At 35.5% G+C, this 12,751-nt stretch overlaps 6 protein-coding genes across 6 annotated transcripts; 2 read left to right on the plus strand and 4 right to left on the minus strand.

The window, feature by feature from the left end:
- Nucleotides 1-457, minus strand: VCUG_02593 (uncharacterized protein; the record flags this gene model as incomplete). Its single annotated transcript, XM_008077411.1, has 1 exon — nucleotides 1-457. A coding segment is annotated over exon 1 (387 nt), but the record flags the coding sequence as incomplete, so codon positions are not given.
- Nucleotides 458-2,748: 2,291 nt separating this feature from the next.
- Nucleotides 2,749-3,765, plus strand: VCUG_02594 (uncharacterized protein; the record flags this gene model as incomplete). Its single annotated transcript, XM_008077412.1, has 1 exon — nucleotides 2,749-3,765. The coding sequence occupies one exon, from the start codon at nucleotides 2,749-2,751 to the stop codon at nucleotides 3,763-3,765; it is 1,017 nt and encodes a 338-aa protein (XP_008075603.1).
- Nucleotides 3,766-4,111: 346 nt separating this feature from the next.
- Nucleotides 4,112-5,863, minus strand: VCUG_02595 (uncharacterized protein; the record flags this gene model as incomplete). The annotated part of the gene is made up of 1 exon (XM_008077413.1): nucleotides 4,112-5,863. One exon carries the CDS (start codon nucleotides 5,861-5,863, stop codon nucleotides 4,355-4,357), a length of 1,509 nt encoding a protein of 502 aa, XP_008075604.1. The 3' UTR covers nucleotides 4,112-4,354.
- A 402-nt stretch (nucleotides 5,864-6,265) lies between these two features.
- VCUG_02596 (uncharacterized protein) lies at nucleotides 6,266-7,782 on the minus strand (the record flags this gene model as incomplete). The annotated part of the gene is made up of 1 exon (XM_008077414.1): nucleotides 6,266-7,782. One exon carries the CDS (start codon nucleotides 7,780-7,782, stop codon nucleotides 6,505-6,507), a length of 1,278 nt encoding a protein of 425 aa, XP_008075605.1. The 3' UTR covers nucleotides 6,266-6,504.
- Nucleotides 7,783-8,522: 740 nt separating this feature from the next.
- Nucleotides 8,523-9,572, minus strand: VCUG_02597 (uncharacterized protein; the record flags this gene model as incomplete). Its single annotated transcript, XM_008077415.1, has 1 exon — nucleotides 8,523-9,572. The coding sequence occupies one exon, from the start codon at nucleotides 9,570-9,572 to the stop codon at nucleotides 8,523-8,525; it is 1,050 nt and encodes a 349-aa protein (XP_008075606.1).
- A 1,454-nt stretch (nucleotides 9,573-11,026) lies between these two features.
- Nucleotides 11,027-12,028, plus strand: VCUG_02598 (uncharacterized protein; the record flags this gene model as incomplete). Its single annotated transcript, XM_008077416.1, has 1 exon — nucleotides 11,027-12,028. The coding sequence occupies one exon, from the start codon at nucleotides 11,027-11,029 to the stop codon at nucleotides 12,026-12,028; it is 1,002 nt and encodes a 333-aa protein (XP_008075607.1).
- Nucleotides 12,029-12,751: the final 723 nt, after the last annotated feature.

Genomic DNA, 12,751 nt, shown 5'->3' on the forward strand with positions numbered 1-12,751 from the left:
ACATTTTTCTTTCCCGTTTCCGCGCTGTTCTAGTATCGTAACGTATTCATGTAAAAGCTCAGCATTGTTGAACACGCCTCTAAAGAGGTTGTAGCAAAATAAGTGGTACTGCACAGTTCCTTTCTTTATGCTGTTGATCAATGTTAAAAGCTGTCTACCACGCTGTGTATCAAACATATCTTGTGATACATCGTTCGAGGTCATACCTTGGATCATGTTGATGGTATCAGGAGCTAATTTGCAAAAATTGATGATGAATGAATTGTAACATTTCAAGCACATACATGGTTTGCTTGAATGGTAGGATTGGTTTTGCTTAATTTTTGAGTTATACATGGCTCGGCTTGTATTTTTAACATCCTGTGAACTAGGAGCTACACCACACATGTTGCTGCAATGAACCACCTAGAACATCAGAAGATGAGACAGAGCTGCAAATGTAAAGAGCAGACAGTGTATGCGAACCATGGCCCCTAAAATTTTTGGCCAACTTATACTTTTAAAATTGCCTTTTTTTGTTTTGCAATATACCAACGTAAAATCAACGGTGTAGTGGGAATATGCGATGTTAAAAAATAAAGGAACAATAAAAAGTCACTGTACCACAAGTAACATGTTTTGCTATTTTTAAAGAGTTCAAGAGAGCACAGCTAATATTCTACCAACCGTAATCTGATCTGACAATCTCTAACTATTATATATCCCGTTTTAATAATCATTTGATGTATGACCTACTTTGTTTTCCTGTAACACCCATCGTGATAGCTAATCATTCAGTCCTTTCATTTTTTCAAATGATTGTTACTGTTGGCACATTCTGAACAAAATATGTTTTAGTGACCGGTCAATGGTAGCTCATTCATTTATAGCCATCATCCATTGAATTCGGAAATATTTTCATTGTGGTACCGAGTCACGACCGAATAAATACCTGTTACGTTCTTCTAGTGCAATGTATTTTTAGCTGATCACTCTCTTATGTTGATCAGCTCTCCTTATAGTTGAAGATACATCTTCCTCGTTTATTTATACGACCTACAATGTTTGGTTAATGTACTCGCTACTCTTTGAACGCTTTATCATCACATATTACCGCAAAAAGATGCAAAACTTTCTTGCTAATAAGCTTACCCGTGCTCATCAATCCAAGCTTTGAATAAAACATTCTGTCTGTTGTATTCATTTACTTTAGTGGTAGCCCAAACCACGTGTAACCTACTAAATTGGTCTGCTAGAATCTTCTCTTTTATATAGATTTTGATTCTGTGCTAAAAACGGAACATGTTGAATGAACTGCCGGACTATCTTCTATACTACATGATACTGCCAATAATACTCTCATTATAATATTTACCGCACGTAATGCCATTATGAATTGTATCTCAGTGTAGATCCACCTTCAGATGCAATTAAATATACCATGCTGCAAATATATGATGTTGCTAATAACGTTATTTCGGTGTTCATCAATTCATATCCAAGCCGTGGTAACAAAAGAAATTTGAGTAGTAGGTTTTATTAAAACTACAAACATCGCGATGCAAATAATGAATTGAACATCTTTCTACAGCAGCTTTGATCAACTAATCATCCACATAATTTCGAACATGTCACAAGTACTTTACCACTAGTTCGATTCATTTCGTTCTAAATTATTGTTATTGGTCGTATACAAAAAATTAAAACAAGATATTTAGGGAAACATAGATCGAGATGGGCCACAACGGACTAGAATAGTATGCTTTGAATATTTTTGATGTGTGAAGGAATGAATGAACATGCTGTTAGTGAAAAACAGAGATCAAGGCATGTTCCCAAATCAATACTAATACGATGTTTTTTGCTTTTATCTAGGGCCTGTGCACTTGCAAACCATTTCAGCATCACATCTGATCATTATCTTGCACATTCTCATCCTCTTTCCTTTGTTTTGAAGTTAACTCTGATTAATTGTAAAACTCCCTACTTTAAATATTCCTAGTTATAATACCTTAGGCAGTCTGCACTGACTGACAGACATCATCATAGAGCTCTGGGCTTAAATTTGTACATGTGAGATGATAATTTGGCCAATGCACATTTAGTGACAAAAGGGACATGGGTCTCACTGCATAAAGACAGATAGCAATGATAGACTCACATGCTCATGCGAGCGTTGTGCATGCGGCTGTAGGAGACTTTATTAAAAATTACTTCCTTGTACTGTGTAGAGCAGAAGCGAGTATCTAAGAACGGGAAGCTCTAAGGAGATAAATAAATGTTCTTAAAAACAAGATGTTCCGACTCATTGTGGGCATTAAATGGTAGGCGGATGTATGTTGTGATCGCGTTGTGGCAAGCCCTAAGCAAAGGTTAGTTGTGCTACTGTTAACCTCTCTCGGAAGGATCCGTGGTTGCCCTACAACCCCAGCACAGAGTTATATAGAGTAATGCTATTGGTGTCATTGGCTGAAGTATATCCAAAAAAGCACACTTGACAAAATGCAAGTACGAAGTGCTGCTAACTAAAGCTAATTCTAAAAAACGGGGAGTGTTATGAGCGGTTTAATTAAATGCTTTCGTTTAAGCGCACCACATAAGTTAAGAATAGAATCATTCGTTGGCACAATGGACAAATCTCTAAGATAACAAATGAGATAAAAATTTATTGCAATAAAAAACACGCTTACACACATCATTACTAACTATCATCCGCAATTAGAGCACTAGTTCATGTGATGACATCAAAAAGAATTTTTCGCATCCCCGATGGAGTTCGTGACAAAAAGGGTTCTAGGCTCTACATTTGTGTCAAAGATATGCTTGCACAGACACAAAAAGATTTTCTGTGTCTATGGTCGGCGCAATGCATACATTATGAACTACGTCCTAGAACAACTGCAGAAATTTCTTGATGAAGATGTCAGGGAAGAGTTTCTGTGCTGCACATTTTGCGATTCCAAGAATAAAACTTTTTTGATACTGGGTGGCGAGCGAGGAATCCTTAAAGTAATCGATCTCAATCTTGGTTCATTTTACATCGCACTGAAAGGGCATGGCGGTCCGATAATCGATATGTTGCACAATGAGATCCGTCCAAATGTTGTGTTCAGTGCAAGTAGTGATACGACAATAAGAATGTGGGATATACACCGTGTGTGTACTTTAGCTATTTTTGGTGGCTTGGCCGGTCACGAGGACGTGGTCCTGAGCATTGATATGAGTGCCGATGGCAATTACCTTGTGTCCAGCGGTACCGATAATTCCATAAAAGTATGGTCGATTCCTAATATAACAGACAAATTTACTGCCAAGGACACATCTTCCGTGCTGGGAAAATATCATTTTGTAAATTCTGAGTTCAGTCGCGCCGATATTCCCATTAAAATAAACTACCCTATTTTTAATTCACAGGTATTGCACAAAGCCTATATAAATTGCGTGAAATTCTTCGGAAACGTAATCATAAGCAAGAACATCAGCAAAAGACTGGCAATTGTCAAATTCAAGGGTAACTATGAAATATACAAAAACTCCGTAGACTCGGACGTTATTATCCTGAAGGAATACAAATTTAAGGAGAAATTGATACATAAGTTCACGATTTTTGGCTCTAAATTGGTGATATTTGACGAGAAAGGAAATTGTCATATAATCAACCTGTCCTCGTATGAAGAACCTATCCAAACAGTGCACGTAGATAACGTGAAAGATGCTTCTTTGATCAACGATTTACTTTTCGTTGTATCGAACAATAATGAAGTTCTCTGTTATTCAATTAATTAAAGGCTAATTTATTTTATAATTACATCGAATGACTCGCTGCGCTATTTCTTCATGAAATGGAACAAAAATATTTTTTACCATTCCAAAAGATTCTCTTCTCAGTGATGTAATATATGAATCAATAACTCATCTTCTAAGCAAATGATAGCTCTATATCACAGTTTTACTACATGCCAATTTTTAAACTTATCACCTGATGAGGCACATATTGCACTCAGAGAAAAACCATAATTACTTGGATATAAAATTAAATATTATTAACATGCCATCTATTTAACAACGTTAAGGGGCGTACATTCTACAATTTGAACGAAAGCTATTCTTTGTTTTTATTCAAAGTATATTTATTTATCCTCTCAGATAACTTAACAAAAATTATGTTTTACCTCTCGAATGGAGTGCTCTAGCTGTTTAAGAAGATAAAGAGCTCAGTTCAGTGACTAATATGATCCTTAACCGGACTACGCAATTCAATAATGTTCATTCATAGTGCAGCTACGCAATCTTGGTAAAAACTTCGTTTTGAAACAAAACAAGCAATATTTACCGTTAAGTCATGTGAAATGCAGAAACATCTTTAATTAGCGCATCATGGCTTCTTAAAAAATGGCTTTTTTATTATAGGACTTGAATCAGAAAATGTAAGATTCTGAAAAAATGATATGTTCTTCTCTTCTGCTGGCCTCTTGGTTACTTCTGGTTTTGTTCTCGTCAAAACTTTCGGCAGAACAAACGGTATTCTTTTGTTTTGGCTTTCTTTCTCTTGTCCTTCATTCACATGTTTGACGTTATTAACATTTGTTTTCCTCTTTTTCGTGGGTTTGGTATTTACAGTTTTTACAGTTTCAGCTTTAAGGTCTTTTGCCGTTTTTTTGCTTTTCTTCTCGTCGGTTTTTACAGCCGTACCACTCATCGCAAAACATTTATTAAGTTTTTCTTCGGCCTTCAGCGATTGCTCCTCATTAGCATTTATCTTTCTGTTAAGCAAAACCAATGAAGACTCAAGATCGTTGTCGTATTGCTCGCCTCCATATACCTTCTTCATTTTCAAATTATTGTTCTCCAACTGTTTTATAACTTTATTCTGCAGCTGTACTATTTCCTCTTTCTGGTGTAAACTGTTTTTCATGTATTCGTAGTCATCTTTTAACTTCTTTATCTCTGTTTCTTTCTTTTCAATTTCTTTTTGATCAACAACATTCCGATTTTGTGGTACTCTCTTCTCAAGCATATCATTGTATCTACACTTTTCTTCCTCCAGGATCCTTCTATATTCTTCTTTATCTTCTAATCTAGACGCTATCTCAGTTTTTATTCTCTTAGCCAGTTTCATATTATCCTTGGTCAGCTCGTCTATCTTTTCTTCGTACTTTATTCTATCTATCTTGAAATTTACTGTCAAACTTTCATGTTCCTTCATTTTTTCCGTTAAACTAGCAATTTGATCCCGATAATTTTCTTCTAAAGCATTCTTCTCTTCTAGTAATGTGTTCCTGTATTTGAACTCGCCCAACTGTTTCTGATTGACTTTGGCTAAATCATCGTACTTTTTCATCAACTCATTGTACTTGTTGGTAATCTCTGTACACTTTTTTTCCAAACCTGCTCCTTTCTTCAAATGCGTTTTCTCACCTGATAATTTATCATTTTTATCCGTCAACTCTTTGTTTCTGTGGGTTAATCTGTCATTTTCCTCCATCAATTTGTCTAATTCCTTCTTTAATTTGTCCAATTTAGTATTAACTGCTTTATCCTGTACATTTTTACCACGTCCAACTTCAATATTTAGGCTCTCAATTCTCCGTTTCTGTTCCTCATTAATTACCTGCAAATTCTTTATATTCTTATTAAGTGCTGCAAGCTCTGTGCGTAAATTACTGTCAATCCTGCCGATTTCCACATTTTGTTTTTCAAATTCTTCCAGCTTGTTTTTTAAATCCATGATTTGTTTTTTTAACGCTCCTATTTTATCATCTTTCTCGATGATTTGACTGAATAAGGATGTGTGCAGTCTGTGAAACTGCGCTATACGAGCAGAAAAGAATCTTTGCTCGAGAACACGTGTTCGCGAAGAGAGTGTAAGATATTGGTGATCCATGAAGGGCAAATTATTTTTTTGAGCTGATGTAAAGGAACCCGCTATTTAAAATGCCAAAACATTTTATAACATTCATCAGAACATTTTATGAACATAATGCCAAATATTAGACAATAAACTGAGCAAATATGGTAATACGAATGTATAATCAATCCTATGGGCATGAAAAGATGCTGAACGGTGCAATATTCTGTGCTAGATACTAAGAACATGATAAATTGATGTATATCACATGTAACTGGAGAAAAAAGCAATGTTTATATTTGAACATACGCAATGTCTTGACAAATTGGGCATTATTGCCAAAAATATTGTCTATGTAGGTATTAAATAAAGAATCTTTCTTAACTAATGGTTACAAACGAGTTAAATAAAACATTCATATCTTCAAATGGATCACATAAAATTTATTTAGTACATCAACACGCTTAAAATATCTTGGTCCTGTGGAAAACGTACTGCCTAACATATTAAAAACTTGCAACAGAGGTACAAAAACCTATTTGAAACATCTTCTGCTGAACGAGAAACGTTTAATCTACGCCATGCAATTGATTTTTCAGTATTATTTGTGGTTTAATAGGTGTTTTGTGCCATTTATCGTACGAAAGATTCATCACTATCATTCCAAATATTGGTGTCTATATCCTTTGAAAAAGATAAAATACTCGCTCACACGTCCGTAGCTTCTGATTTACAAACAGAATAAGTTCATATCTTTCAAAAAGTGTTCTAATTTCCTTTTCAAACCCGCATACCACCGAAAAACATACTCGTCCACCTCTTCGCAAAACTCTGTTACACATATCTTTCAGTCCCTCAATAAGTGATAACATGGTCTCCTTCTGCAGTGATGCTCGTATACCGTACGGCAGGTCTGTTATTACGTGATCTGCTTCTTTAAAATGGTCAGAAAAAACAGATGCCCGAAAAACACCGAGAAGACGCTCCCCAACACCGAACTGATAAAAATTTGAATGGATCGATGTTCCAACAAGACTCGTTCTTACGCCCGGCAGCTGTGTCAGGAATAACTTGTTCTCTGTTCTATAATACTCGTCAGTTTTCATTTTGTCATTGTATGATGCTACCATCTGTCTTGCATTTGGTTCTAGCGATTTCACGTTTTCCTTGTTGTTTTCTCCAAAGGTGTTCTGTCCGATCATTTGTCTTTTGCTTATATCGCTACCAATTACATAGCAACCCATCAAAGCACAGTACAATATGATACTGCCACTGCCTACAAACGGGTCTAAAACAATGCAATTATTATTGGAAACCGTTACATTGAACATAAAAGCTGATACTTCCAGGTCCATTGCTGTATGCCCGATAAACAGTCTGTTTGGTACTGCATAGCGCAGCATTTCTTTCCTTTTAGAGGTCTTCACGTGTATGGAAAAGTACGTTTTGTCTGGTGTGCAGCTGACAACATAAATTATTGTGAACGGGACATTGAGAATAGGTTCAACGTGGTGGAAAAAATCAAATTTATCCTGAAACTCGGCTGTATGTTTTATTTTGCATCCAAAAGTCTCGGTTACCCGTTCCAACCTTACTTTCTTCCCGTCTTCATTTATTTCCCGTTCCTCATACTTCATCCCGTTCACCTTCCCAAGCAGATAAAGTTTAGCAAATTCATCCGTTTTTTTTCGAATTTTTTCTTTGAAGGCATCATCAACAACGAACAATCTTTGGTTCACCTCGCTTTTATGAAGCAAAAAGGAAACATTTTTAACAAATATGGACCTCCCACAAATTTCGTGAACCGCTTCAAAGGTGGTTTTGACGATTACGTAAGGATGATTTTCCTGCGGTAGACTAATTATCTCATGGGGATGATTACTTAGAATAGACAATACCTCGTGCATTCGGAAGTTTTGATAAGTATTAACCAGGCGAACGAGAAAAACATACATATCGTAAGGGGTCGCAACAAGCAGAATTTAATCGATTTATCAAACGCAGACACGTATTTATCCATGTTTATCCCAGCGCTCTAGCCATAAAAGCGCATTCAGCCATTATTATTTACGAACTTGTTTGTTTTAAACTGCTTAACCAACTAAGAAAAATCGTTTAACAGAGGATCGTTTTAAGTTAAGAATGGCAATGCTATTGCTTATACATTTAAATACTGGCGGTGATATGATATATCGATGATGAGCACATATATTGCTTCTACAAATGAAATTTAGTATATTTATTAAGAATTAAATCCGCCACACACAATTTTATGAGAGACAACTCAAAATTAAAATTGTATATTTTTAATAAAAACTATCTTTTAAGTCAAATATACCAGTTTTCTATAGTTAATAACTTTTTTGAAAGTGCTTTCGATTTAAAACTGAGAAGAAAGTGAACAGAGAAATCGAATTTTGTAGCAGACAAGATTGGATATACAATACGGCTCTGCTTGGTGAGGCGATAATTGAATCATTTTTGCGAATAAGCACAGTGTCCTAACAAAATAATAGCTCACAGCTACGTAAAAGCAATATTAGCACGTATTGATATAGTTCATTGCACCTAGCCATTAAAATTTCCGAAATCTTACCAAAAGAGTGTGAAAATGGTGGTTAAACGTATTCACAGTTCTTCTCAAAAACATATTTTATCAGCAACTCTCACAGAAATCACAACTCCAAAATGCCACTCAATCCCATCTAAAGCCCTTCAACACAAAAAGATCTCTGCTCATATCTATAAGATTCGATGACAAAGCTGTGCTATCCAAATTTTCACTTCTTGCTTCAGCTATTTTGCTGATATGATGTTCCATATTCTGCATCAACGCATGCGCTACACCACCAAACGATATTTTATCGACCCATCCATTCTTATGTATGGCAATCAATCCATTCTGCATCAGACCAAATAAAATTGGCTTTATCTTCTGTCGCTCTACTAGAACCTGCTTAATTATCTGATCATCAGGCACGAATAGTTTCTCGACTATAAAATTGTAGAGCTTCCTTGTATCCATGTCTAAATGCTTATTAATTATCCATCGCTTTAAAACGGTTGCATTTACTGCAAAGTTGTTGCTATTCACAGTGCATATGATCTTCTTTGCCACACCATTCTGTTGATCCAATGTAATTTTATCATTTTCGATATACTTAAGTATGTTTTCGCATCTCACATCAATATAGCGTTCTAATATGTAATCATTTACTATTTTATTCAACAGTTTTTTTTCCAAATACTCAAAGTCAAGCGTTAAGTATTTTCTAGTCTTTTTTCGTTTAGATATTTCAATATTTTTCATTTTTTCCTCTTTTCTGGTACCATATTCACGGAACTTTAGTCTCAAAAGAGACTTTATTTCATGTAATGGCACAGACTTGACAAACAACATCGCCTCGTCTTCATCATTTCTACGTATTGCAACACCCTTTACGAAAAGTTCTATAAGCATGTTTTGTTCTTTCTCGGACAGCAGGTCCATGTAAAATGGTAAAAATAACCTATTGAGGATGTATTTCGTATTTATTGTATAGTACGTAACGTTCTGGTATATGTTGTACTCCACAACCCTAATCTGTATCAAATATTTCAAAATGCTGGTAATGGTAGCCACGTTAAACGGCATGTTGTCAACGAGCTGTTTGTACGTGACAGTCTTCAGGTTCAAAATAAAATCAACAACTGGTTCAAGCAACGTACCGCGTTCAAGGAGAATCAATTTGTAAATTTTATACATTAAGAGGGCTGAGCAATGGGATTAATAAAAATGTTAGAAAAATACGTGTTTAAAGGTGGCACCTGGCGTGTTCTGTACAGTAAATCTTTGCATTGAGAATCATAGTATGTAAAACTTATGTGTGGTACAATGCAATATTTTAGACATAAGGCATTTGTATGCATTCGTTCTTAACAATTTTGAACATTTGGCCATCAGTCCGCTCATCCAAATTTTTTGATCATCTTCTGATCAAACTCCAGGATATTATCAAACACAAAAATTCAACTACTTATCGTCCTATGAAAGTGGAAAAGAAATTAACATAATATATCTAAAATTTCAATCATATCAGCACTAAAATTCATTCAGTAAGATATGAATAACTACGTTTCTGGTAGAACAATTCATTTATCTTCCCTGGGATAGCAAATGAAATAGCTGAAAAATAATATGTGATTTTTACTCCTTGTTTCATGATAAAACTCCCTAGGTAAGTCTTGGCTTAACACCATTCTATCATTAATACATCTCGAGATATAATATACTCCTAACTGCGTGTAATTATCCAAAAAATGTCCGGTATACTCGTTCTCCGCTTACTCACACAAAAACAATTCATTATTTCTTTTTAAATCCGTTTTATTATCATCTCCACCCACAAAACTCCCCGGTGCGCTGAACACCTACCATGGCCCTAGAAACTTTTGGTCACACAAAACAATTCACTATTTTTATTACCCATTCTGCACCCCTATGAGTAATTCTGACAGCGACACAGATGACAAGGACCAGTTCCGTACACGTATACAGGCACTCAGAAACTGTGCTATTGAAATAAACAGGGAAGCAGAGCTACAGAGAAAAAGCCTTGAGAGAAACGAGGGAACATTCCAAGAAACGATTAGTAGGATAACAAAATCAATAGAGGGTCTATCGACCCTTAAAAACAATAAGTTTAGTCTTTCGTTCTACATCGTTTTAACAACATTAGTTCTGTGCACGCTCTTCTACTTTCTGCTTCTACGGTAAGCTGTTGAATGTTTAGCACACAGTCATAGTTTTTCACGCACGGAAATGAAATTGGTGGTTGTTGATGATAAAACGCATTTTCATAAGTAAAATTGTATGTTTTAGAACAAAACAGCAGATTTTCTTACAAATGCTGCTTTTAGCTATGTAATTGTTTGATAATGCCATTATTGGTGTTGTTCTTGATGTTTTGATCATATAGTTTTCGTCCGCGCTCTTCTGCGACTCATGTTGATCGCTCGATCGTACATTTGTTTTAAGACCAGAGGAAATGTTTAAATGATAAGACCACCCCAAACGTATTTTACTTCTAATTCATCCCCAATTCAAACCAATATAACTCTTTTTACTTATCTTTTCGTATAACGTGATTTGTCAAAGATGTTTAAGACAATCAGAAACATTTAAAAAATAAATGCTACGAATCCTAACAGAACTGCGCCATGGACTTCTACAAAGGGGACAGGCTAAATGAAGAGGGCAGAAGATTGTATAACATGGGCGAGGTGCACATACGAAAAGTATGTGTTGTCTTCTTGTGCGGTGGACAGGGAACGCGTCTGGGAAGCGACAAGCCAAAAGGCTGTTTTATTCTTCCGAAGTTGAACATGTGTCTATTCGAGGTACATTTTCAGAAAATTAGGGAACTGCAGAGGAAATACAATGCAAAGATAAAGGTGTTTCTCATGACAAGTACGTTTACATATGACGATACGAAGAAATTTCTTGATGAACGCGATAATTTTGACTTGGATATTACTCTATTCAACCAAGATAATGTGGAATGTCTTAATTTAGAGATGAAATTGATGAAATACGACGAAAATAGCACCTGTAAGTCACCCAATGGGAACGGCGGTCTTTTTAAAGCGTTACACCAATACCACATCATTGACAAGATGAAAGAATGCGATATAGAGTATGTAAACGTGGTATCTGTTGATAATGTTCTTGTTAATGTGTGCGATCCGCTTGCTATAGGAGTACTTTACGACAAAAATCTCGACATACTCAGTAAGGCCGTGATTAAGGCAGATGATGAGAGCGTAGGTGTGTTTGTGAGAGAAAACGGTCAATATGTCGTCAAAGAATACTTCGAATCAAAGGAAAGCTCGAAGCTGGCAAATATTTGTCATCACTACTTTAGATTGGACTTCCTTGAAAATCTTAAAAATGTGGATGAAGCGTACCATTTGTCGAAGAAAAAAATTCCTTACTGTAGAAATGGCTCTATTATCAAGCCGGACAAACCGAATGGTTATAAACAGGAACTTTTTATATTTGACTTTTTCAAATACGCTAATGGGAACGAAGTTATTCTCGTCCCAAGATTGCTAGAGTTTTCACCGCTAAAAAATTCAGACAAAGACAAGGGAAGCAACCCAACAACATGTGTTAGTGATTATCTGAAGATCAAATCAACTGCGAATATTCACTTTAAATAAAGATCGGTAACTTATAAATTTATACGCAGTGAATTCAGAACACTTTACGGTCATTTCATTTCGTACTACTCGTGTCTAAATAGCAAGATACGAATTTGTTAATCCATTTTCAGATCTGTTTTTATTCATTATTTCAATGATTACAAGTGTGATCACACAAACGGGCAGAATCTAGTTCCAGCAATATTTATGTGTTATTTTGTAGTAACTGTTCCTTAAATAGTTCATTTGTTGGTTACATGCTGCTGTAATACGGGCTATCAGCATTTGAAAGAATAATAAATAGATGCACCAATATATGCTCAAATAACCTGTCCTGTTCATATCTACGTAAATAATGCTATAAACTATGAAAATATAGAATTTCGTGTAAAAAAATAATAATCGCGGCTCAAATTGGTTTAAATAGATCGTTGCTCGTTCTGAAAACTGAATCCGCAAAAAATAAATAACAGCGCCATTGTTTAACACAAAGAACAGACTATTATTTGCTGATGAATGAAGAATACTGAGGATTGAATGAATGACCCTGGAAATTAATGATTTATACGTTGTAGTACTTTAAATATGTTGCTAGCTATGCCAATACATCACAATACAATCATCTGTGCTTCTACACTGAGACGCCAAATTAATGTAACCGTACAAAGTGACCGGTAATGCAGTTCAGAGAGAAGTCAGTTCCAATGCTATGTGCTCACGGTTCTGTGCCTAAGAACGCAA

This window comes from Vavraia culicis (genome assembly GCF_000192795.1).
Source record: "Vavraia culicis subsp. floridensis unplaced genomic scaffold supercont1.81, whole genome shotgun sequence".
In the NCBI taxonomy this organism is placed as follows: domain Eukaryota; kingdom Fungi; phylum Microsporidia; family Pleistophoridae; genus Vavraia; species Vavraia culicis.